General features: G+C 36.5%; 1 protein-coding gene across 8 annotated transcripts in view; it reads left to right on the top strand.

Moving 5' to 3' along the window:
- Positions 1–27,429, top strand: part of LOC121325753 (1-phosphatidylinositol 4,5-bisphosphate phosphodiesterase epsilon-1-like) — a 122,642-nt gene that overhangs the window by 62,627 nt on the left and 32,586 nt on the right. For 7 of the 8 annotated variants that reach the window (XM_041268687.1, XM_041268685.1, XM_041268686.1 and 4 more), the window contains exons 3-6: positions 935–1,220; positions 12,233–12,549; positions 22,916–23,061; positions 26,693–26,951. In XM_041268687.1, the coding sequence (XP_041124621.1) occupies positions 935–1,220; positions 12,233–12,549; positions 22,916–23,061; positions 26,693–26,951 (1,008 nt within the window). Of the gene's footprint in view, positions 1–934; positions 1,221–4,263; positions 4,415–12,232; positions 12,550–22,915; positions 23,062–26,692; positions 26,952–27,429 lie in introns of those variants that run through there. The other variant, XM_041268692.1, reaches the window with a different exon arrangement.

Raw genomic sequence — 27,429 nt, forward strand, 5'->3', positions numbered from 1 at the left:
TTCCAGTTCACTGGGAGAAGACAACCTTTCCTTTCCTTCCCTTATAACTGAGGACTGAAGGCATAACCACTCCAACTGTAGACTTCATACACTTAAATGCTGCTCTTCAGATATATTTTTGGACTGTTTTCTGCACTTGAATAGCTGTTGAAAAGGGAGCCTTTTGCTGTTGGCAGTTTCAGGGTAAATGTTATGTGTAGCTTGATCTAAATAATAATACAAAAAAAATAAATAAAGTAACCTAAAAGATTTAAATAACAATATATGTTCTAATCCCCCAAAGTGAAAATCATTTCTAAAACTGATTTTCGCTTTTTTCAAATTCAGCTTTTGAAGTGGCTAAAAAATGACATTTGCTGGAATAGTTAGTCAGCGCAAATACCCTACGACATGAAAAGAAATAGGGTTATGCTGGCAATTTAGAAACAAATGAGTTACATATCGTGGGGCGGTTGTCCTTTTAAATAGCTGTAATTGGTTCTTGTCCTTTTGAAGAATAAGGTTAATTTTATGTTCTCACAAGGAAATTGTGGATTGCAAGCTGATCTGATTTTTCTTCAAGTCAAATTTGTACTGCTACAATTGTACCCAAGCACGGAATCAAAATAGCTATACTAACATCACAGGTATTTAAAACTTATTTTAATTTGGTTTATTTTACATATTCTGTGCTCTCAATATAAAGGTGGTTTCTATCAAACCTTTGATACCTGTATCCTAGCAATGGGCAAGGATTCTCATCGATGAAAGACATTGAAAAAAATCATTGTCAAAGCCTTTGCCATTGAATTCTATACATGCTGCACCACAGTTTAGTGTTTTATAATTATGCATGAAATAAAAAATACAGTCTCCAGTTATAAACCTACCTGGCAACTTTCCAGCAGGGGCATTTTCCAGTTCTAATCAATTTGTCTTCTTGCTGTGCTCACAGATCCACAATGCACTGAGAGGAGAAAGGGGGGAGGAAGCTCTTGAGAACCTGCTCCATCCTTCCAGAAAGCTCCTGGCCTCGGCAGTAGCCTGGAGGAGAGATGGAGGTTGCTGTGATATAAAGCCATGTGTCCGCAGTGTGCTGCCTAAGTACCTCGCCACTCTCCAAAGAACGTCCATCTCTGATCACATCAACGGGGCTCTGCTAGAAGCTACCACATCCATAGGAGCACGGAGTGGGCTGCTGAACCTCTTAGCAGGATTCACTGGCAGAGCAATGATAAAAGGTGAGCTGGTGTTACCTTTTAAATAAATATTAAACAGGGGCAACATTTGGCTTCTCTTTAAGTAGACATTCTACAAGACTGCATTGAATCAGGTTCAGGTTTCTCCCAAGGTCCAGGGGAGAAGAATATGCCACCTGTGCACTGTTTGTATTGCTGGAGGAATCTGCTGTCGCCACATTTTGAAAATGTGTTGGTAAATGGCAATCAAGTGGTTTCAACATGCGTTGATCAAACATTTATTTAGGCAGTGTGGACTGTTTTCTAAACTGTAGTCTGGCGAATAAGCTCTTCAGACTCTGTAATGAATGAGCAGAGACCATCCTACAACTTTGTCTTTGTTGATCTACGTTTGGGAATGAATGTATTATAATGAACACCCAGGTAGACCTGTGCCGTATTAGCTTTAATAGTTTAAAATAAATACTTGTGGTTTTCTTTTTGGGACTCTTACTACTTCCACCTCTCTTAATGTAATCCTTTTCCCAGTTGGAGTTTAATACACAAAACACTAAACTACCATACCACTCCAGTACTTGTATAGGTGGTCAAGTTTACAGAGTATTACTTTTCTGAAAACTTTACCTTTTTTGTGTTTAATCCTGTACCCATATGTTTACTGAAAACAATTCTGGGTTTTCAGAAATCTACAGATGTTATGTTGTCTTGTCATGTTTTCCATACTTTATAGAGAGAAAAGTGAGAGGAAACAGTGTGGTTATGACGGCTCAATCAGATCTTGTCCTACAGTAAGACTGTCCCTACATGCGTAGGATTCTTACCATTCTGAAATTTCGACTGCTTCACCAGTCAGTCTGTAGGTAATGCTTTAGATGCAACTATATATAACCGGTGTTGTCAATAGGACAAGATTCTGCAGTGGAGAAAGGTTTATCCACCCTAAGCATCAAGGTATTTCTAATTGATTTGTTTGCAGTTGTAATGCAATTGTGGGCTGTTGAAAGAAACATATTTGGGAGTATTTATTACATTTATCCACTTTATCATTAGTTCAATTACAAAGAATTAAAGAAGGTGAGTGACTGTGGAGCATGAAGGTGTGAACCAGGTGGTCATTGTAAATAAATGAAGTTTTTGATTCATTGATTTGATTGAACCAAAAGCCCTGGATTGTAATTTGACGTACCATTTGCTCTGCCAATAACTTTAATGGCACTGATAGATGAAGAACAGATTTTGATGTCCAATATGCTTTGCTACCAAAATGTTTTGTTCGAAGACAACCATTTGTCCACATTTGAGGCAGCTGTTTTATTTACAAGCTAAATCAATTAATAAAACAGCACTCAATGTGAAAATGATCTACTTCCTCACAGCTGTAATTGTGTTATTTTGATTTTCATTTCATAGTCTGTTTTGAATTTAGTTCTGCACTTAACTTTGTTGTCACCTTTTGTAGTGATTTATATACAGTTACTGTCAAGCAAGATTAATCCAAACTGTGTTTTTCATTGCTGTATTAAAACCTAGACCTAGGAAGGTTGCCTGGCGTCTCTTATAAGAGTTGTCACAATGAGTCATTTGCCCTGTAAGTCTCTTGAGTCGTCTGTTATATAATGTTGGTTAGCACATGGAGTTACATGCCTCCATTGTGAATGTGGGGGAGGTATTGATGCCAAGCAGAAAGGTCACAGCATTAAGGTGATTGCTGTGTTGGTCTGGTGTAAAAGTGGCAGGATAATATAGCATTCTGGACTGGTTGGAGGACAGGCCTCGGGTAACTAAACCAGTGCTTTGTTTATTCAGAGAGACTCAAGACTGACTGCTGCAGTGTAAATGATGTCATATGGGTTGGACGATAATGATATTTTCAGTAATCGATTATCATCTGTAAATTATCACAATAATCACGATTTATCGGGCGAATAAATAAAACATACACGTTTTTTATTTATTACATTAATTACCAGTCTCACTGAGTTTAGAAGAAGAAGAAAACTATATATATATATATATATATATATATATATATATATATATATATATATATATATATATATATATATATATAATCTCGCATGTTCAAAAGTTTTCTTCAACCCCCTGTACAGTTCTAAAGACAGTTAGCAAGTTTACTTCAGTGTTCCACAGACTTTAGCTGCTATACTGTATACAGTTCCTTTTGCAGTTTGGCAGGCAGTGGTGTACTATTCAAATCCAGGAATGTAATGATGTGCTGGTTTATTATTATATCTATGTTTTTGTATTGAGGCTAAGCAGGTCCTAGTAAATGTGTCAGCTGTTTTAGGTGGTTTTGAACACCGTTTGATTTTGCCCGGTCATGCTAATGAGACTCTGCATCAATTAACCACGCTAAAGGCAAAGTGGTCAGGACTGCAGTGCTCTGTTCATTCTGTTTAACAAACTGGTTTTAACTAGGGACAACAGTTTTACAATGCAGTGCATTACTATTTATTACAGTTTTTGTTTTAAAGTATATGGTTTCAGCAACTAGGTAATCAGTGATAAATTAAGTAATAAGCATGCATTATCTGGTATGATGAAATCTTTTTTTGAAAGACCGCATAAATCTTTAAGATTAACAGGAATTATGTTTACTGTATTAGCGAGAAAACCTTTTTGTAACGAAATACAGTGAAGGAAAAAAATATATAAATCACCCTTCTACTAATTACATCTACCATGAAATTCTTGTAATCTTCTAAAATGTTAACATTTGTGACGGCTTGAAGTGAACCATCTACCTGTAATTTCAAACCTTCACTCCGCATCTAAAATAAATTTGTCAGCCTCTTAATTTTCAATCTGGTGAACTGTGTTTGGCCCTTGGATTGACACAGGCCAATGTTTAGATGCTTGATTTCCTCCCTTTGGAGTCTCGGTATCCAGGCTTTTATCTATGGGTAACCTGACCTTCTGCAAGCACGATCGTCTCCTCAGTTCTCTCTGTCTCTCTCTCTCTCTTGCTCTCTCTCTCTCTCTCTCTCTCTCTCTCTCTCTCTCTCTCTCTCTCTCTCTCTCTCTCTCTCTCTCTCTCTCTCTCTCTCTCTCACACACACACACAGATATGCATTTTGTCAGATTTCAGCACGCAGCTGCTGCCTGACAGTTAAATGTGGACAACTGCAGCACTCTGTCCTTCCCTGAGGCTGGGATACCTGTTCCTCTTCCATACCAATGAAAACGTTCACCCAGGATGGATTGCTTATTGATAAGTAAGTTTCCAATTCATTGAAGAGCTGTCAGAGGTATTGAAGTTCAAGGATGCTGACTCCGTGTTGATATTATTTTAGCCAGTTTTTGCTGGACTGAAAGTAGAAAGGTTTATCCAGCCTGGGTATTGCCTAAGTGAAATCACATTTGACTTAATGAGATATGCTTTATAGACTATAGCCTCAGTGTTGTGGTACCTGTAGTATTTGATTTTATGCATACAGTTATTGGGGATTGTAGTCTGTTTTTAGTTCATTTTTGGAAAACAGTTTGTCTGCTTTTTTCATAATGATGAATAGCCACTATAAGGTCAGTTTGAAACCTGGAATCGGCTGTCCTTGTTTTCTTAAGGAAATGCTTCACACACAATGTATACTGTGTTGTGGGTACAGAGATGATGACTGGCTCTCCTCAATATATTTTTCAAATTATGTGAAGTAAAGGCTTATAGTACCATACTATACATAAACATGATTTCAAGATTCTTGTATTCCTCTGTAGCAAATGCAAAATGGTGTGTGTATGTGTGTGTGTGTGTGTACTGCATGCTTCTGTTTATTTTGGGTGAACATTTAACACTTTTATAAGCAGAGTCTATATTTAAATGCTTATGTTTATTTTTTGTTAGTTGATAATTAGGAAAGATGTATACAGTTTGTCTTGTAAAGCACTTTTTAAATATGTTAATGTGTACACTGAATATATTATTTTTAAAACAAATATTTTTCCTTAATAGTTCTTAATGACTAGCTGGTGAGATTAAAAAATAAATGTGTGAGTTTATATTTATTTATTAATGGACATAATTCGTGACATTTGTATTGTTGATATTATTTAAACGTTTCAAATTTGAATTAACATAAAAACTGCTTTTTGAGGATAATAATGCTACATTGTGTCCTTGTAAAAGATCATGCTTATGTTTTATTCCGTGTATATTACTTCCACTCTGAAATGGTTATGTCCTGTTAGTGTGCATCCTTTGGGGTGCAGATAAACCTTTGATTTGTACTCTCAACAGGTTTACAACCCTTAGCACCCAATTCATACATAGACATCTTTTAGTATTATATTTTTAAACTGGCCAGTAAAGTTACAGGAAATGAGTCTGGTTTCCATGGCATTAGTTGGCCAAACCCCTGAGTGCTCCGGTGAGACTTCCATTATCAGATGTATGGCTTGAGGTGGATGTGGTGATAAATACAGCAAGCACAAATAAGCCTGAGTCAAGCACATGGTGTGCTCCTCCAGTTTTCACAGGAGGAGGGGGGGTTCTAGAAATATTATTGTCTTGTGTTATTAACAAAATAACTGGGCTACAATTTGAGGCTAAATTTACGGATAATATATTTGCAATGGTAAACTTTTGCGTACGAAAATGTACCCTGTTTGAAATTCAGTGCATTTTAAAGTCTATAACTTAAACATTCTTATTGTGTACCACCCTAAATTAGAAACCTGTGTTGGGGTTTTATATACAGGTATCCTGTAACAACATATTCCTTTACCTGGTGCAGGTGTTATAGGAGCACATAATGTTATATTGTACGCTCAACCTGATCTAAAACACACGTTTCTTGAGCTGATCTTTAGTGCTACTGTATAGTGAATAGAGGAGTAATAAGACTATAAGAAACCAAGTCATATTTCTATACAGTGTACATTGAGGAAGGCAGTATACAAAACATGTGTCTATTTTAATGTACCTCAGTGTCACAGGAGTGAGACCTTCTCTATATCCTCTTGAGAATTTGATGGTTCTTCAGCAAAACTGGTTTCTCCTGGTGATCACATATATATATGATTATTGGATGTGCTGTCAGCGTCGCAAATAAAAAATACATTTAAAAAAAAAAAAAAAATTTAAAAAGAATATAGAAATAGCAGTTAAGTGTTTTGTTCAAGTAATACCTTGTCCAAAGTAGCTTGAGTTCCAAATGAACCTGATCCAAAAACTATAGATACGGATTTGGAAACAACAAATGGCTTTCAAGTAGTAGGGTTGTGTTTTTTAAGCATGTTGGAAACTGCATGTTTTAAAAGGTCTTTTGTAAAACAAGGTTACAAAATGCGTGGCCTTTTTCTGTTAAACAAACTACTGTATAGTCATTTTAAGGTTAGCTTGTTTTTAGGTGAAAGCGTTCAATTTGTAAAGTAGTTGAGATATATATCTAAAAATGTGAAGGTGCCCCTAAACGTGGCCTTGCGCTATGCTGTGCTGTTTGTTTTAAAAGCACTTCAAAGAAGGCTGGTCCTTTGCCTGGAATGATGAAGCAATTAGCGCCGTTTGTGTGTCAGATTGCATCTGCCCAGCTCCAAATGCTTAGCATCAACTGCACCCACCTTTAGAGATGGATGCTTTAGTAAATTTCAGCCCTGATACAGATCTTCATTAAAATCAATGCTGAGCTGAGCAATTTCATATGTGAGTTTGTGTAAGTTAATGGAAAAAATGTTTTTTTTTCTTGACAGATGAGACCCTTTTACTTTTTGCCAACAGATTTTTATACAAAAAAGTCATGTAATGCCACATGATCTCCTTTCACTTGAGTTGTTTGAAGTTAAACTTCAGAATTTGAGATACAGTCAACCTTGGTTAACTCGACTGGTAGATAACTAGGCACCTTTGCTTAATTCGACAGACAGACTTGGTCCCGAATTTTCTCCATATAAAATATATGCATCCTGCCGCTTTAGTTTTTTAATTTGAAGCCACGCTTTACTCGTAACTCAACACTTATTACTGGTACCGAAGGGATACAAAGTATTAAAAAGACTAGTGGATAAGTTGACACTGTCATTTCACGTGACTGACCTCTGACTGGAAGCATCGTTTATTCATTCATTAATTTAACTACCAGGTGCAGAGATGGTTACAGTGTCAGTTCATAATGAGTGAGAAGCAAAAAATTAGTTCTCGTTCAATTGGCTTTAAAGCTCAGGTTATTGGGGATACATGCGATTCAGTCGACAATGTTTGATTTTTTTTTTTGTGTGAAACTAAGTTGTTTATTATTGTTTTTGTTCAGTGAGTTAATTCTCTGTAATGTACATTTGTTGACTTTTGCTATTCAAGCTGTCAAATTAGACTATACAACAAGCCAATACCTAAAAGTATAGTCAACAGTTTGTGGTTGGATTGTTTTCGTTCTTTCAACCGTTTTCATGAGGACAATAAACTTGTAAATACTCTAATACTGCAAACATGTGAGTTTTGTTACTTGTATGCATGCTAATGCCATGGCTCATGTGCACCTGTGGTTAACTCGACACCTTGGATTAGTCAGCACTAAATGGCACCCCCCTGGGGTGTGGAGTTAACTGAGATTGACTGTACATTCATTCTGTTCGCTATTTCTGTCACAGGGTTGTCAAGCCTGAATGCACATGCATCATACGCTTGTAAAGTGCTTTGTCATGGTGATCCACTGTGAAAGGCACTATATCTATTATTATACTGTATCTGACTAGTTTTGATACAATATTGTCATCCATTTGGAATGGTTTCGACACCGAAAAAATATATATATTATTGATGTGCATAGCTCATTACATAACAGGTTTTACATTGCCAAAGAACATATTCTTGCTCATACTTGCAACTTAAAGTGTTGCCTTGCGTGACACATGGTACGTTTAAAACAAATAATTCTAGAGAGATTTCATCCTCATTTATATCTTTCATAGCCAGTGAAGCAGCACTGCCTTGAATGAGGCGGCTCAGCCTTCCTATTCAAATTTAACAGAATGATTTAAATGCCGCAACCCCAGATGGAACTGGCATTGCCTCGACATATTTAAAAGAAATTGAGCTCGATATTTGTACAGTGTCCTGGAAAACCCCCAGCGGCGACCCATTCATGTAATTTAAGGGCTGGATATGAAAAGAAAAACAAATAGCAATTGATCAGAATGAAAAAGGGTGTTTTCTTATCCCTGGCATCGAGTATGGAGGCTCTAATTTAGTTTACAGTCGTGGTGGTTGATTACACTATGCAACACAATTTTTGTTCCTGGGTAGTAAGTGTTATTTCCTAATTGCTTATGCCTCAAAAGTATAGAAAATGGCTGTTATAACCCACAAACTTTGCTTTTGTGACCAGGACAGTGATGTTTTGAAATTTACCTATTTCCAATGAGAAAACGGGCGAATTTGTGTTCGTTCACATAAAGTCAGAAAAAAACAACATATGAATCCAAATTAACATGTATTTATACTAAAGTAATACAAAAATGACTACAAAAGATTTAGAAGTGATATATATCCTGGTGGAAGCGCTCGCCTTGCTCCTCCGAGTACGCTCCCATGTTCTCCTTGAATTTATCAAGATGAGCATCAAGGATATGGACTTTGAGGGACATCCTACAGCCCATTGTGCCGTAGTTCTTCACCAGAGTCTCAACCTGCTCCACATAGTTTTCGGCCTTGTGATTGCCCAGGAAGCCGAACCACTGCAACAAAGCTGTTCCAAGCTGCTTTGTCCTTACTAGTGAGCTGCTTGTGGAATTCATTGCACTCCAGGATCTTCTTTATCTGTGGTCCGACGAAGACAGCGGATTTGACCTTTGCCTCAGACAGCTTAGGGAAGAAGTCTTGAAGGTACTTGAAGGCTGCCGACTCCTTATCTAGAGCTCTGACAAATTGTTTCATAAGGCCCAATTTGATGTGCACTGGTGGCATCAGCACCTTCCGGGGGTCCACCAGTGGCTCCCACTTGACGTTGTTCCTCCCCACAGAGAACTTGGTCTGCTGTGGCCAGTCCCGCCTGTGGTAGTGCGCCTTAGTGTCCCTGCTGTTCTAAAGGCAAAGATAGCAGGGAAACTTGGTAAAACCGCCTTGGAGACCCATCAGGAATGCCACCATTGCAGCCTCTTGATGCCATCTCAGAAAAATGCAGATATGTATCCACTTAGGCAGCTGCAACTAAACTGAACTGGTGGGCTTAAGGCCCCTGTATTTATACTACTATTTATATTACTGGAAAGTTCTAGAAAGTTCTAGAAGTTACTCCAAGTTTACTCAGCACTGAATCTATCTGGAATGTTCTGGAAAATAGGTCAATTTCAAAATATCACTGTCCTGGTCACAAAAGCAAAGTTTGCGGGGAATAATAGCCATTTTCTGTACTTTTGAGGCATAAGCAATTAGGAAATAACACTTACTACCCAGGAACCAAAAAAAAAAAAAAAAAATTTGTTACACGGTGTTATGTGAGTTACCAACACAGCCTACTTGTTTCTTCTGTCAGTTGTAGCATGGACCGTGTAGCAGTGTCGTGGTTAGTTTACCTAAACTTAACAATAAATTATTATTCTGTAAATAAGCCAAAATAAGGATGTTTCTTTTACGGATATGGTTTTCATCTTAATCGTGCCTTAGATTGAGCTATCTTGTAAACGTCGATGACTGGAACACGTTATGCACATATAAAGCGAGGGACTGAAATCAAAAGCTTGACTTTGCGGTAGTTTCTCTGGATCAGAATGGCAGTAATCCATGCTTCTGTTTCTGCCTGCAGGAACTGCCACGTAGCAGAGCTTCTTTGAATGGGGAGGGCACGTCTGCTGGACTGCACTGTTTTTCACTTGCATTTTTTGATGATGCTCAATTATCATTCTAGGTTTTGTCAAAGATGGCTACTACTTATCACACCTCATTAACGACTGCTGCTTTTGGCAGTTACATTATGTAGTGCCCAATTCCAAGCTACAGTGTATATATTAACGGCTTCCTGATGACATTTCTATAAAAACAAAACTCCAAAGACTGTAATGGGAGATCACACATTAATCTAGTGAGTATTATTTTCAGCTCTTACTGTATCCTTAATTTTAGTTTTTGAAAGTAGATATTCTAAAGCACTAGAGAGAGCAGTCGGCATATCCAAAGAGCTTTCTTTATGGCTGCACAAGCTTGTTCACACACCATTTCATCACTGTCCCTCATGACAACACACTAATACATTGAGAGAGACGTTCCAAACACTATTCTGTGACCTGCCAGATGTTACTGTACTACTATCTTAAGGCTGCCCATAAATGTCTAATTATAAATTTTCGTGGACCTCTTTTTACTGTATTTTTATTGTATTCAGAAATGTGAATATATGAGTGAATAAATTGTCATGGGGGGAGGAACCCCAGCAGGATTCAGCAGTGGTATTAAGACCTGCCACTGTTTAGATTATTAAAATTGCTCTCCTTGAGTTCTGTTTTCCAGACCTTAGCAGCTGCAGCACTTGGAACTGCTGACTTCAGGAACCGGTTCGGTACTGAAAGACAACAGCAACAATCTAGAACAATTTGGGGGAATGCAGAGTATTTATGTATCGATTAGACTTTAGACTCAAAAGCGCTGCACTTGAGTGCAGCTCTGTATCCTAAAACGTGAAGCATTTTGATCTGCCAATGTTTAGATTATTAAAATAGCTCCCCCCCTGGAGTTTATAGATTTATAGATGTAACTCAAATTATGTCACAGTCTAGGAAGCTTGTGTTCATAGTGCAGCTCTTTGGACTCATGAAACATTTTTTACAATCGTTGTATGAAGTAATGCTAATGTGACCAGAAAAGAATAGCTCAGGCTCGAAAAATCCTTCAGTGTTGCACAAACAGCTTTTGCTTGTAGATTGGCATGCCGCTAATTCCACTCAACTCAATGCCATCTGTAAACATGTGGATTTAATTTGCAGAAATGTGTATTATTTAAAAAGAAAGAAAGAAAAGATGTGTGCTGTGTTTTTGTAGACATGGATTCCCCTCCCTCTCTGGGTTTTTGCTCTGGCATCCATTGTTGTGAGTGGTCTCATTTACATATTATTTTTATAAATGTACACATTGTGCTTCAGTGTAGTTTACAGTACAGGTTTAACCACTAGCGGTTTAGACATTCACTAAACATTTAAACTAGAGACCAGCCAGTGCATTCATTCTGTATGCAAGTCATTTGTGTGAACAGTTTTAGGGTGTTCTGTATTGTTTACTAAACGGGGGAGCTGTAGAGTGTGAGCTGGACCCGAGAGCTACTGCAGTTACATATGTTTGCAAGTATTTGTAAATTAGGAATCCTTTGTGAGCACAGTTGATATTCCTGCATTCAAAATGAACTAGGGCTGCAAACCCATTGATCACTCTTACAAGAAAGGGGTCAGCATTTGCAGCAGAGCAGAGAAAGAACAACAGTGTGGAGACAATGACTAATAACACTGCATTAACTGTACATGCATAATCAGTTTGTTTCAGACTTTTAATCCTAACGTTTTCTTTTATCAATTGATTATTCAGAATGATTAATTAATCCATTAATCACATATTTTGTGACCCGCATTTGTTATGGAATTGTAGTAACTGTCTACCCCAAACATTTTGTAAAAAAAAAAAAAAAAAGTTTTTCTTTCTGATTAATCTCTGAGGATCTGTAGCAAATGTTCTGGAATGAGTCACTGAGAGTGTTGGTATTCCTTAGCTGCATTATGTAACTGAGAAAACTGGACAGCTCTCATTGTGTACTGTGTGATACACGTTATGAGTGAGTGAACTTTTTGATCAAATCTAGATCATAGCTATGTTTTATTATAACTTCTATTTTTGTTTAATTCATATTGACATTCTCCAGCTGCAATGTGACACAATCTGTTACACAAGTTTTGCAGCTTTTGCAAAGAAACAGTGCGGTACAGATCACTACAGTAACCTGTCGTCTGACTTTGTTTCCACTGAACTAATTATTTGCTGCATCATTTTATGTAAAAGTTATCAAAAGTTACTAAAGCTAGAAAATAGACCAGGGAATAAATCTGTTTTCTTTGCCTCCTCTCAGAACGTCAACTGGGCACAACGATGGCTGGTTCAAACACTCTGCCCTCGAATGTAGCTGGAATCAGTAAGGATCTGGCTGACTTGAGGCACCTCATCCAGTTCCCTGAGGAGATTGCCAGCATTTTGACAGAGCAGGAGCAGCAGCTGTACCGCAGAGTCTTTCCACTCGATTACCTCTGCTTCCTGACCAGGGACCTGGGCAGTCCGGACTGCCAGAACCGGCATCCAGTCCTTAAAACCTCTCTCTCTGCTCCTGCCCTCTCCAAAAAGAGTGGCAGCCACAACACCATTGAGGACCTTGTCACACGCTTCAATGAGGTAAGACCATTTATAAATAGGTACTCCATGTACAGCCGTGGTACACGCTCCATCTTGATTGTTTGCATGTACTGTACAGGAAAAAACACCAGATATAAATGTGCATATCTTCTTACAACTAGAGCCGCAGGGTTATCTTATTTCAGCTTAACATGCATCATGGTATTTTTATTTGGAGTTAAAAGTAACAACACAGTTTTGTCACCAGGCTTTTTCTAAATATAAAAAAAATATGTATTTGTTTTGTGTTAAAAAGGGCTTCTTTTTGTTTCTCTTTTTTTTTTTTTTTTTTTTTAGCGTTGCATTTGAAATAGCTAAGTATTCATCCTGTACGTTCAAAGGTTGTAGCTGTAATTAAATGGAAGGAGAAGGAACAAAATATTGATAGATTGAAAAAAAAAAGAACCTCTAGCTGTTTTCATCTTATGATTCGTTTAGATAGCCTCTAAAATAACGATCAGAAGCATTTAAGCAATTCTGATGTCATTTAAGTTTAGTCTAGTCTGTGCTGTAGTGTTCTGTTAAAGTCCTCTATCCTAAGTAAGCAGATTTTTTAACCCCACCGCTTTGAAATTGTATAACGTACTAGCGAAAGTATTGAAATCTGATCTTGGAGCACATGATTAGTCAATACGATAAGTTCAAACTTAGTCTTACTGTAATAATTTTATTTTATGAGAAAGTTTGCATGGGACAGATTGTTAATTGCAATTTATGAGCTCAGCAATTAAACTGAGCCTCTCAAAATAATTCCATTCTCTGAAGAGACATCACTAATGTAATTGTAGCTTGATATTTTTGGTTGTCAGAAGTAATCTTTGGCTATTTCAGAAATGATAATTATAGAATCAGGGGTAATTACAGTATTTTATTAAAAATGACTTTTGCGATTTAATAATATTTTGATCCTTTCATTTGACAGGACAATTTATTAAACAAAATAATATATATATAGTATATAATATACTGGAATGTACAGCATGATAAATTGCACAAGCCAGTCGGAAAATAGTTTAAATAAACTGAGTACTCAAAGAAAAATTAGAACAATTCAAAATATTTCTTTTATCATTAATCATTTGTTCTATATACAAAACAAAACCTCCTTTTCAATTTTGTGGTTAATGATAAATGTGAACTGTGAGTTGTTTTGACGTTTCCAGACCAGTGTACAGTGTATAAGAAAAACATCCCCCTTGTGTGTGGAGGTGCATTGTCTGACAACTCTACAATTATCTTTACCAAGAGGCTGCTTTATATGACGGTGACAGTCTCTCTCCAGGGTTAACATTATATCTGGCTGCTCTGCCAGTTGTTAGAATAAATACAATTGCAAAATGTTTTGAGGAATTCTAAATATTGAAACTGAGTTTGGAAAAATAAACAAAAAAAACATCGGACAAGAAGTATTTATTTTCCTTCATTTTAAACTGCTTGCTTTCTGGTGATTTTGCTGATAAATTCACATTGCACGGTACTGGTTTGTTTGCGTTACTTTAGCACTCCCAATTGTATGTTGGAGAAATGTTTATTTATTTATTTATTAGTTTGTTTATTTAAAATTTAATTGATTTTTTTTTTTATTAAATTAATTTTCTTAATAAAAATGTGTTTGTGTTTTACAGACATTTAGTCACACTATGGAAAAGAATGACCCTTTATCTTTCTTTTGCCCACTACACTTAAACTGTCAGTATAGTCTGTGTTTGATTGAACATTTTAGACTCCCCAAACGTAAATGCAGTTAGGTCATTGTGTGTGTGTGTGTGTGTGTGTGTGTGTGTGTGTATATAAGTATCTGGTCCAGGGACTGTGTAACTTCACATCTCTCACCATGGATAGCAGTCATTTCAGTGCACAGTACGCTTCATTAAACTTCAGTTTATTATTTTCAGTATTGTGTTCAATTTAATGTCAGTGACCAAACACATTACAAATGTAATCTTGTGTAAGGGATTTCCGGTTACTACATATTTTACGATATATAAAATAACGCTCAAGCTGATTGGCTAAAACTGTTAGTATTCCTTTATGCACTGCCTGTGACTTCATCCCCAGAAACTTGAAGTAATATCCCAGCAGAGCACAAGGAAACCAAAGGAAAATATAGTATGATGTCATTGACATATAAATGCAATAATACCCAATAAGATAATACACTAAAATCCCTGGCAAAAAAACATTTTCCTGCAATCTTAATTCCCGTTTTGTCATGCATCATTGCTCAGATACTGACTGGGAATAAAAAAAATACAAGTAGAATCCTTTCTGATTTATGCTACGTATTCCAATTAAACAGATTGCCTTTTATCTTCACCAGTTTCCTCTCTCTCTCTCTCTCTCTCTCTCTCTCTCTCTCTCTCTCTCTCTCTCTCTCTCTCTCTCTCTCCTATATATATATATATATTATATATATATATATATATATATATATATATATATATATATATAGTAGAGTAGGCTTTTACATTTTTGTCCTGCTTATGTCTCCTCACTGCATAAGTCATCTTTTGTTAATTAACTTTGGCTTTTGATTTATTCTTTCATTTTAAGTCATGCTTGTGTTGGTTCGTTGTAGCCTGGCCTGTCTATTTTTGTGACGGGTCTCGCAGTAATGTAGTCAGTACATGCAACAGCATATCTGAGTCAAGTGGATTAAAACATGACAGAATGGTGAGGGTGAGTAACAAATATATATTTTCCTCTTTCTGCCCTTGTTACATGCAGCATACAAATTAGTGTAGGTGGCAGTCTGTCTATATCTTTTCTGCTAACATGAATCTTTTTTTGTGTGCAGTTTAGACAGGTACCCCTCCTGAAAACATTCCCAATAACCTTTTAGGTAGTTTCTAGCTCATCTCTGATAGTCTAGCATTACCTTAACTCACAGCTTCCTTAGTATTAGAGACTAATATACAGTGTGTTTGTTTCTGTGAAAAGCTTACGATTCTTAACTTGTGCCCATATAAAAGTTAACCAAGGTACATTTGCTTATAAAGCGTTAAGAAGGTACTTTTTGCGTCTTTTTTTTTTCATGCTGTTCCCATGCTTATGCTATTACTTCACTATGGTTTTCAATGCTGTTTTGTTTTTAAATGTATATGCTTTTCCAGACCTCTGTCAGCTTTATATTGGTTACTTTTGCTTTACCATACTTTCACTATGCTACTTTGTTACATTTTGCTTTAGAAAATTATTAGATGCGTGATCATCCTGTTAGATTGTTTTTGTATATTTGTGTATATTATCATTCATTTTTATACACCTTCATAACAGCAGGGTAAAAAATTGTGGAAAAATTTGGCAGTTACAGGAGGCAATTAAAATTCTGCAGCAAGATAAATCTGTTGAAAATCAATGTAATGTATTCAGATTCTCCACCCTAATAGTAATTTACCTGTAGGTCTACTGTATTTAATTTGCAGGTTTTAATTGGATTGTGTAATGACCAGGACAGTTTACCATAAAACTGAGCCATTTCTTTGGAATCGGTGGATCATTGAAAGCACCCCATTCTGAACTGGATTCACAAAACATGGCCCACCAGAATCCGGCATTTAAAGTGTGAATCCCTCAGTAGGACATTGGATATTATTGAGTAAAATATCCACCCAAACTTTTATTTCTTGTGGTCGTGATTTAGATAAAGATTTGGAATGTTTACCGCACCAGGATCTAGAGCAGTGCATTGCAGCAGAGCCTGTCACAGTCGAGCTCTTTCTTGGCAGAAAATATTTCAAAACTAAAGCTGCCGGGAAGGCCAGCCATGAAGGGTGCTGTGACCTGTAACCAGGCTTTGTTTGTCTGTGTTTTATGTTGCCTCCATTCTTCTGGGCACGCGTGAATCCCAAACCCCCACTTGAGTCTTGTGTTTCTTATTTAAGTTTAGGTGTGTGTATTCAGCAGATACTGTAGCGATTGTAGACTCAGTCCTGTACCTGTAATAGCTGTGTTCAGTATGTAAAACCTCTATAGAGCACTGCGGTTTTTAAATGTGCATCCTGTTTAAATATTTGGGAGAATGCATTTTACAAAGAGGTTGTGTATGATTTGTACAGTATGCTGGTAAATCTTTGTGTCATTATAGCAACTGTAGTGTTTTTGATTGGGTAGAGGTGTAACCCAAGGCTGCTTTGTAACACACTTCCACAGGCTTGCATGTTTTTATATGTTGGACCAAAACAAAATATTCTGGGAATGCGATAAGAATACCACCAATTTCCATAACTTAACTAAGGTATTTAAAAGTGTTCTTTTATTATTTTACAGTCTCTGCATACCAAGAAGATATATACGTGTGTACATACTGACTCCTTGAGAAACATGATCCAAACCAAACTGCATTAATACAGTACCATCACTAGATAAGGACTAAGAGTATTCATATTAAAACTGATTGATCGTCCACTTAGTTGTGTAAAGTTCACATTTTGCAGCAATTTGGTTTTACTATTGTCATATTTTTGAGAAGCATTTCTGAAAAACTGTACACCTGGCTACTTTTAAAATGAATAATAGCAACCAATCAAGCATATGGACCACGTTGGCTTTACTGCAAGACACCAAAACAGATCTATGTGATAGCCCAGAGCTATTTTGTTAGCCAAGCACTGGTGAGTTTGCTTGTCTTAATACATGCCACTGTCGGTTAATAGGATTTAAAATTCATTGGATGCTTATTCTTGCCATCTCACTTGACTGTAGGTGGCGAGAACAACGGGCAGAAAGCAGTCAAAGCAGCATGCCATGTAATGTGACTTTGTAGAACAGCTGATTTGTATTCACATTGTGCTCAACTGGGAAGAAGCTAGTCATATGTCGTTGAGTTGTATAAACTGTGGCTTATGAACATAAAATAAGTCGCAGACTATAGGAATGGCGACCAACACATTTTCTCCTACGCATCTGTGTGTGAATTTTTAGCTTGTGTTGCTTTAGCAGGCAATTTATGTATTTTATCCTAACTTCACCCCATTCTGTCTAAACCCTCTCACAGATCTGCTCTACACAAGAATGAAACCAAACTCATAGATATTTTACATGTTTAATAAAGTCGAACATATATTACCGTTTGAGGCAGGGACTGAGGAAGGCGGAATTTAATGCCCAGTTTAATTAGCACGAATGCAGGACTCAAATATGTTTAATATGCTGTGTTACATACATCAGGGCCTTCTGTTCAGAGAACAATGAATGAGACCACAGAGTCAGAATTGAAATTCTCTCAGCATTTTATGGAAGACCATTAGCAAAGTGCCAAAAAGGACACATTGTATGTACCCTGTAGATAAACCTTTGGCTGAGAAACTTTTCTTGTGCAAGATGCTAAATACCAGTTATGTGTGTTGTGCTGTTAAATACTATACATACAGTATTCTCTCGTCTCTAATGGGTAGTGCCTTTAACGGGAGGTTTTGTCATTGTATTGTCCCTCCCAATGTGGCAAGTAACTAGTTACATGTATTATTTACTAGAAAGATTGTAACAGTGTGCAAGCTACAAAAACTAAGAACACACTGCCTCTATCAGGCCATGTGGGCTCCAGTTCTAACATTGTGGGTCAAATAGCATGCATAGCGCTAAATGAGATAATTACATTGTTTAGTTCAGTTTAGTAAATCTATTCAAGAATACAGGACTGCCCTTTTATTTATATGTTGGCTTTATAGTTTGTTTGACACTATTATGAACCTTGTGTAGGAGGACAGTTGTTATATAACAGTACCCTGCTATCCGAACAAAGACACAGTAGTTCACAAGCTTCTTTTTAATTCCCTTTGCTCTTGTAAAGTCCTTAATGGTTTCTTAATTTACAGTTTGTGTAGGTGTGTGTGTATATTTATGTGTAGCAAATCGGTGTAATTACTTTATGTAATAAAATAGTTAAATTAACAATGAAACATCAACAGTATATAACTACATTTCATATAAAATTCCTGCAACCTAGTGGTTTATACTATATGTACAGTATAACAGTACAGTACCAAGCCAAAGCAAGAATCTGTTATTATAATCACAGCCCATTGAGTTTTCAGGAGACAAACATAGAGACAGGAATGCATACAAGTATACATAATACAAAACTGCTTTTAACCAGGAAAGTTATGATAAATTACCTCATGTGCAAAACAGCGCCTCCTACATTTGCCTATATGAATGTGAAATATAGCATGCTACAGTAAATGTAACTTTAAATCAATTTGATTATGCTTAAAAGGTAAATCATAGTACAGTATGCCAAAATACAGTAACATGGCCACATTTTTATTACATGTAAATTATACAAATCGAACTGTGTTTATGCTGAACAAATTTAAATTTGTGGTTGTGCTAAAGCTGGAGTCCGCTGTGCTTTGCAGCCTATATATGAGATTCAATTTTCAGGGCAAAGGAAAGGTTTTTTTTTTTTTTTTTTTTTTTTTTTTTTTTTTAATTTTATTTATTTATTTATTTATTTATTTAAACTCATGAACTTAAGTTTTTTTCCCAAGGTAACATGCCAGACCTATTATCAAAGCAGTGGACGTACACACGCTCAGAACGATTTGTCTGCTTTCTGGTTACTTTGAGCCCAGAAGCAGTAAATGCCAGATTCGCAAAAAAAAAAAAAAAAAAATTATTTCAGTCATATTTTATAATTGCTTCATCGTTGCCAGATGTGAAAATGAAAGAAGGGTGTAAAACTCAACCTTTTGTACTGCACTAAAATAATTCAAAAAGAGCAGATAAGCATTCTTGTAATGATTACAATATATAGACTTGCCCCATTTACCTCTTTCTGCCACATTATACACGAATTCCATTGTAAACCACACGTATATCAAAACAAACTTAGACGCAATTGTAATAAAAACATTCATGATACAGTATACTGGAGCAGATGTAATGTTTAATATTGAAGAATCTGGTTGCCTTTTTGAGATCTTCATACACATTTATAACTGTCTCTGTTGTATTCAGTGGTTATTACATTTTTTTATGAAACATTAAACAAAGCATATTAGTATGGCACGGATTATTCTCCAAACAATTACTAATCTGATGTGTGTGTCTATGCTACTGTATATCCTTACTTTTGTTATGAGAGTTATGTTTCTGCTAAATTCAGTTTTCTTCAGGTAAAAAGCATTGACAAGCTAGTGTATCTACTACAGTACTTGTACAGTGACCTGGCGGATGAAATAAACAATGTACATTAATGAGCGCTGGAAATGCAATCACGCTTTATATATTTGCCTAGAAGAAAGCAAACAGAACCAGTTATTGCTGAAATCAAAAGTCCAGGCTGATTGAAGTTGTTAAAGGTCATAAGCTTCAGTGATTTATAAACAGAGCTGTGAACACTGGTTCTTGACATTCTCTTGTGTGTTGGAGTCAAGTAGAAATTATTGATCAATTGCCTAGCCTCCTAAATAGAAAGTGCTACTGTTTCTGAAGCAGCCAAAGTCCTGTTTAGCACAATGCTCCTCATTGATTATTATGCATACGACATGGGTCTGCATGGTTCCATTATTGAATATTCTCATAATCAGCAAATGCAGATACCTGAAAAGAGTATGTCATGCCTAATTTAATGGGTATCCAGTGGATATACAGTATTTATTATACGGTTCTACTTTAGTGCTCCAGACAACTCGTCCTCCGTCTATACTTTGACATTGCATTTTCAAATTGGGTTGATAATAATACAAATAAAAACAAAATGTTATCCTCTTACCTAACCATGTCAACTCAGAGCTGGGAACTAGTTTTTGCAGAGTAGATGCCTGCTGACATTTGCCTCATTGTAACCTTAAACTGCCGATGAAAGCTGAAAGAAAGGCAGTGTTTCTCTGAACCCACAGCCATCACTCAGAATACCAGACTTGAGCTTTGTAATTCACTATTGCAGGGTTTATGTAATCTCATTATTTATGGATAATGTAGCACTACAGTGAATCAAACCTGTAGTCCCACTGTGATTATGATTATGTGATTCATGATTATTCTGTTAGGCAATATTAGGCTGTGAGGTGAAAAGCTCATATTTATTCTGTACCATACCTATGGAAAGATGTTTAAGATGTTTCTCCCTAAAGCTACTGTTTTGCAAGCTTTTTTTTAGTTTTTTTTTTTTTATTGATTTTTTTTGTTTTATTTCTCCTGCAACCTAGTTGCTTAAGTTCTCCTCAAAATATATAATTTTGGTTTCCCACAAGAAAAAAAGTTTTCTTTCAATAGTTTTGTTCAATTTTACTGTCACTATTTGAGTATGTTTTCTACTAAATAAAATGAACATCCCAAAGTAAATAATGGCTATATTGATCCAGGGATATAACAGGCTGCCTGTGAGGGGAAAAAAAAACATATTTGAATTTAAATGGACCTATTCTGTTAACATTTCCAACGAAAAACATACAGATATTGTATAAAGTGTGCATACTACTTTCATTGTTAAATTCAATGTCACTGTTATAATTGCTGTCTAAAATGTCAAATATATCTGAAGGTACAACAGAAAACATATTCAAGCTGGTGTGCAGAGAATTAAATAACTATTGTGAAATTGCAGGACATGTGAATGTCACAAGTCCTGCTGCATAATTAGCTAGGCCACCCTGTTAAACAAGATGTTATTCTCAGTGGGACAACTGGATAAATAAGGGATATATATATATATATATATATATATATATATATATATATATATATATATATATATATATATATATATATATATATATAATATCATAATTAAGTGAGCAGTGAAAAGGGGATTTTAAATAATTTTAAAACCATAAGTGCTGAGCATTTTCTTGGTTATTTGCTGTGGAATGAGCATAGTCATAGATGTTAGTGTTTATTACCAGCTAAATGTAATCGCTGGCAAGACTGTTCATCTTTCAGAAAGGAAACAGCATGTACAGTATGCACTTAAGCTGTAATAGGAGAAGCCCCTGAAAAATAATGAACTAATAACCTTTCTGACATTGCCGGTAGGCCAGGAACCAATGTCTATATAAACATTTTAAAGAGATACAATTGTTGACTTAATAAAATTAAAAAAAAAAAAACTGCCCCTGGGGGGATGTCACTCTAAGATATAACATTTGTTTTACATTATCTGTCCGTGTAAAATAGAGCTATTTTTATTAATTTGCTTGGGAAAGCAACCAGCTGCTACACCAGCACTATGATATGCGTTTCTAATGAGTTTCTAAACAAATTGTATCTAGTAATTTTTATGATTTTGTAAAAAATGATTGTTTGGGGCTTTCTCAGGGCTTGCTTTATTTTTGCCTTTGAAATAGTTGTCTGACCCACTAATGATATTTTTTGGAACAAATGATAGTCGGCTAGACTGCTTATATTTGTAAGCGTAATATAAGAAATCCACACAAGTACATGTGTTGACAATAGACAGATAGTAAAACAAAAACCTGCCCTGATTAATTGTAATAAAACAATTAAATAAATCGTCTGTCTATCCATATCCAATCAATTTAAGCGTTTAGAAGGGCTTTTGTATACAGCATTATCTATTCATTAAAGCAAACTGACATTTAAGGTCAATACTGTAGGAGCAGTCTAGCAGATGTTTATTTTAGTGTTCTGTGGAGTTAACGGTCATGCTGCTCTTAAATTACATGGACACAAACGGTGATGTTCCATTAAAACCTCTTACTTTTGAGATCACAGAGATAACGATGCATAGCTTCCCAGACATGGCTTGGGTCTGCAAAATGTTAATAAGGGTCAGTAGGGCATCCTCTTCTCAAGATTATAAGGCCTGTCACCAGCAAAGAAGGTAAATAAAGAAGCTGGTGTTTTTTTTTTCTTTCATTGTTTTGTTTTTTATTGGACTTTTTTATGGGAAAAATACCACTGCTGGTTTGTGATTTTGGAGAGTTTTTTTTAACCCCACTCAGTGCTTACTTGTTATGCCTGAATAGATACGTGTCTGCTCTTCAAATATACTATGAAAAGATTTTAAATTAGCAAGGTGTCTCACAAGCGCAGCAGTGCCCCAAAATCGATACATTTTCTAGGTATGAGAAATAACTGGAGGTGGGGGATTTATTAACCCCAGTCATAACTTTGCTGACTAAATATCTTGGTACTGTATCCCTGAATAGTTAAATGCCCACTGTACATTTTAAAAAGCAAGGTGTGCCGGAGCTGGGGTACATCAAGTTATTTAGATTACCAGTGCAGAATGGCTTGGTGGGTTATATTTAATTATGTTTCTGCAATAGAGACAGCAAACACTGCTACAGCATTACATGTGATACCAGTCTTGGCAGTGAAAGTCGCAGAAACCAAATCCTGTGTATAATACGGATTAGCCTGCTGCTGTGTCATGGCATGCCTCTTGTTTGTGCTGTAGGTGAGCTCCTGGGTGACCTGGCTGATCCTGACCGCCGGCTCCATGGAAGAGAAACGGGAGGTCTTCTCCTACCTCATCCACGTAGCCAAGTGCTGCTGGAACATGGGCAACTACAATGCTGTGATGGAATTCCTGGCTGGGCTCAGGTATGCAGCGTTCCTCCACTGGCTTTTAAAGAAAACTGTACATTCAGATGCACCATTCAGTATTAGCTGTCATAGACCACTTGTATCCAAAACAGTGCTTGGCGCTCACTCTGACGAGGCTTAAGATAGTATTTCGTAAAAGTCACAACAGCATGACTTGTCTGTTGGTGGTGATTATTCAGGAGAGGGCAGATTTAAAAGGAAGCTACAAGTCTCATTTTCAGCATTAAAAAAAGAATTATACTTTTTCTGAGTGATGCACACAATGTTTTATGGGGGGAATATAAGCACCCACATATTGACTTTGTGTGTGTTTTCTAACAACGTGTGTGCATTCCATTTAGGGACAGGGTTGAACAAAATTGCAAATGCGGTGTTATCCATCCCCTTAACTGAAAGATTCGACCATGATTTCAACATTGAATTCAGCATCAATGAAGAATTATAGAACAAACCAAAAACAATAAGGATTTCAATAGTGCCAGAGCATTGACATACCAGCCTTGGCAGTAAAAATCTGTAATTTTGCTAAAACTGTGTTTACTGCAAAACTCTGGTTAAAATGTGTTCTTGTCATGAGTATTACTTCTAGTTGTTTATAATGTTCATACACAATATTTTTGAGTCTGGACAGACAGTAAAACCTTGTGTACTCATTGAGTAATATGTTGTGTGTTCATGCCAGTGAATCGTGTTGAAATGTTAATACTTATGGTTAAAAATACAAACAAATGAGAATGTTGTATATAGTATAGTATGTTGATATATAACATTTTCCAACATGTATTACACCTCCCTGATCTAATGTTATAATGAGATGTCTGTCCAAGCTGAATGCAGACAGCGTGTGTTAATACAAACAGCGTACTTGGTTAAGAGCTATTGCTTGGGATAGTATGGACCCCCACTGCTTTTAATCCCCTTCTGTTGTCTTGTACTGTTATAAATAAGAAAATAATCACGCTCTTTATCTGACGTATTGAGTGCCTCGGGGATTATCTCAGAACTGTTTATTTACTCTCTTTTTATGGAAAGGTATAAGACATCAAACCATCTTTTAATATGAGAACTGTTTGCACAACCAGAACAAAAAACTACAGACCTAATAACAACAGGCTGAACACGGGGAAACTTGATCAATACATTGTGAAACTCAACACATTCATCATGTATATGTCTTTTACTAAATAAATGTAGTAAATTAAAAGTATGGCGTACATTGGCTGAGACATCTCACATCGCAAAAAAACACCTCTGAGAGCGGGCATAACACACTGCTTGATGAAATCACGGGAAGTGGAGCACATTTTGTGGGTTTTTCCGGGTGTACGGTGTAAAACCGAGGTCCCAGCAGTTGCTGTTTACCTCCTAGTCCTAGTAGCCAATGGGGCAATTCAGTAGCCGAAAGCGAAAGGCTATGGATGTAAAGTTTCCCATTTTTATGTGTTTCTGTGAGCTCATTAAATTACCCCTTGCATGTTTAAATTAGTTACAAATAAAATAGCAATGTGTTTTGTGTACTTGCAAGAGTTTTATTAAACAAAATTAATTCGCTTTTATAAAATGAGAACAACGAAAACATGCATGTCCCACACGATCGAGAACTACAATGTGATGATAATTGTCGTCATCCATTTGCATGTGTAATAAAAGATATAAAAGACATACACATGGTAAATGTTACATTTAGACCCCAGTTACACAAAAAATAAGCAACGACTGGGAAATGCAGAAATATTTCATACTATTTTTGTGCTTTTAACTAAACAAAAATAACAAGCTGCTTTTATTATTGTCTACAAATCCTGAAACTGGGTTCCTGAACTGTCTGTTGCTGTACTGAGTGGTTGACATTGCAGAGTACACAGTATCCAAATTGCTATCCAGATGTGGCTGCATATAGGGCTGGATTAACCTTTTGTGGGCCTGGCGCCAAACAGACTTGTGGGCCCCCATTTGTGCAAACCATTGTAAAAGACAGGAGATAGACACAGAAGTTGTCTTTGACACATCACGTTTTTGAGTGTCGCTTAAATATTTTTTCATCATTTTCTTAGTCACTAGTTCTTCCACCATGCTTACTCTCTCACTCTGCACCTCAACCGTGCCTGCAGCAGTGCGTGCACAGGCAATATAGGCTGGTGCAGTACACTCAAAACACTGGGGAGAGTATTTTAGTGTACGTTCAAAATGCTCATTTTAAAAACACTCTGGTCACGTTCTAACACACACTAGGTACTTTCAAAATACTGTCAAACTCAAAACAGTTTTTACAGTTATGGTATTAAATTTGTATTTTACCCAAACATTTTTCAGCTAAAGCGAACTGAATTAACCAACATTACAATGTACTAATAGAAACTGTAACTGTACAAACGTAATGTATATCAAAATAGTTGAAGTACAAAACAAACAATTTTACTATATACACATTAAAGAAAAAAATATATTAAAAAGTACTACACACACACACACACACACCAGTACAGTAAATTGGAGTCTATGGCTAACGGATGACCTTGTTTCAAGCATACTGTTTTTTTTGCTCTAAAAACAACAGTTATTCTCGAGGGATTACAAATGTTTTCCCTATACAACATGTTTTGAGTGTTATCTTGTTTAATAAAACCTTCTTTAATGAACAAAAAAAATATGTTCAAAGTTAGCTTTTCTTCCAATGTACCCTTTAAGTGCATCTGGGTATTTCCCGTTTTGATAAATAACTGAATATTTCTTGAAAGCTGGTATCTCCTTTTGCAACAGGTCTAGCCATCGTGTTGAAACGCACTGCATGTAGTTGGATTGTGATGGTGCACATAATATATCAACAATAACCCTGAGGCAGAATTGCATTCTGTTTAGCTAGATAATTAGTAAATAGCGCTAATACTTTTAGTCAAATACAGAATGACAATATAAACACACATTTTCTATTGAAATGTATCGCAATGCGTACATCTAAACATATTTAGGTCGTTATGGGCCCCTTCCAAGTGTGGGCCTTGGCTACTTATATGTGTTGTACTTGTTAGAGGGATGCATATTGGCATTTGGTGTCATATGACCTAATGCGGTGAATTCATTGGTTGCTCCTCGGAGTCGCATTGCAAAATATTTAACATGTTTACACTTTGCGAGCTGATTGAAATCACTCGCCCGATCCTGTAAAATCTCATCTCAAAGCAAACACATTGCCCAATGCAACTGAAAAATCACGTTGCTATTGACCACATCGAGCAATGTGTCCAGGGCTTTATAACGCTGTAAGGACCACAAATACCAAGTTTTGTGATATTTTAATTTATTATTTTTTTTTTTTAATATATAAGAACATGAATGTGGCATCATATGCTGCTTTTGTAGTTTTTGTCGTTTTGTAGTTATGATGTTCTTGCTGTCAGCCAGCAATTTGGGTGCATCGTCTAAGCACGTGTGTTACAAACCAATAAAATCATCAGTGAATGGCTTTAGTTAGCCAGGTGAGAGAGAACCCATTGAGAACAACCCCACATTTGTCATGGAAACCTGTTTTAAGAATGCTTACAAGCTCACACACCAAATATTTTTGCAGGTGAACAGTACAAATACACATGCCCAGTATAAAGATCAGTTTCACATGTCTCGCTCCCAGGTCTCGGAAAGTGCTGAAGATGTGGCAGTTTATGGACCAGTCTGATATTGAAACTATGCGAAGCCTGAAAGATGCCATGGCGCAGCACGAATCCTCTTCGGAGTACAGGAAGGTCGTGAACAGGGCTCTGAACATCCCCGGCTGTAAAGTGGTACCTTTCTGTGGAGTCTTTCTGAAGGAGCTCTGTGATGCTCTGGATGGGGCTGCCAGTCTAATGAAACTCCGTCCTGGCTTCATCTCTCAGGAGGAATCTGTTGAGGTATTAAGAGTGAAAATCTTCTTATGGTCCTTTGCTTACCAATGTAACATATCATAACCACGATAACACTACAGTAACGGTAGAACTGCTACTAATTTGGGTGGAATAGTTCGACTGTCCGCCACTTTTAAATAAATATGAATAAATAATGTGTTTGATTTTGTCTGGTGCTCTGTTTGTGAACATGCTGTTTCACAGTTGTGTTTGCTGTTGTGCAGTATATTTTAAAACATCTTTGAATTTTTAAAAACTATTTTATTATTGTTCTAAAATGTAATATGTTAATAGATTGCAATCGTAACGGCACTTACGGAAACCGCACGCTTCACACTTACTTCACAATCACGTGCTATGCCATTAGTTGACTACCAGTTTTTGAGGTCACTAGTTGACTAATCTGTGCTACCCCTCCACTACAGTGTAACTGTTTGGCCATTTTAACTTTGATCTGTATGCTGTCTGGTAAATGATGCCCTCT

Source organism: Polyodon spathula, chromosome 13, assembly GCF_017654505.1.
Source record: "Polyodon spathula isolate WHYD16114869_AA chromosome 13, ASM1765450v1, whole genome shotgun sequence".
NCBI classification, from domain to species: domain Eukaryota; kingdom Metazoa; phylum Chordata; class Actinopteri; order Acipenseriformes; family Polyodontidae; genus Polyodon; species Polyodon spathula.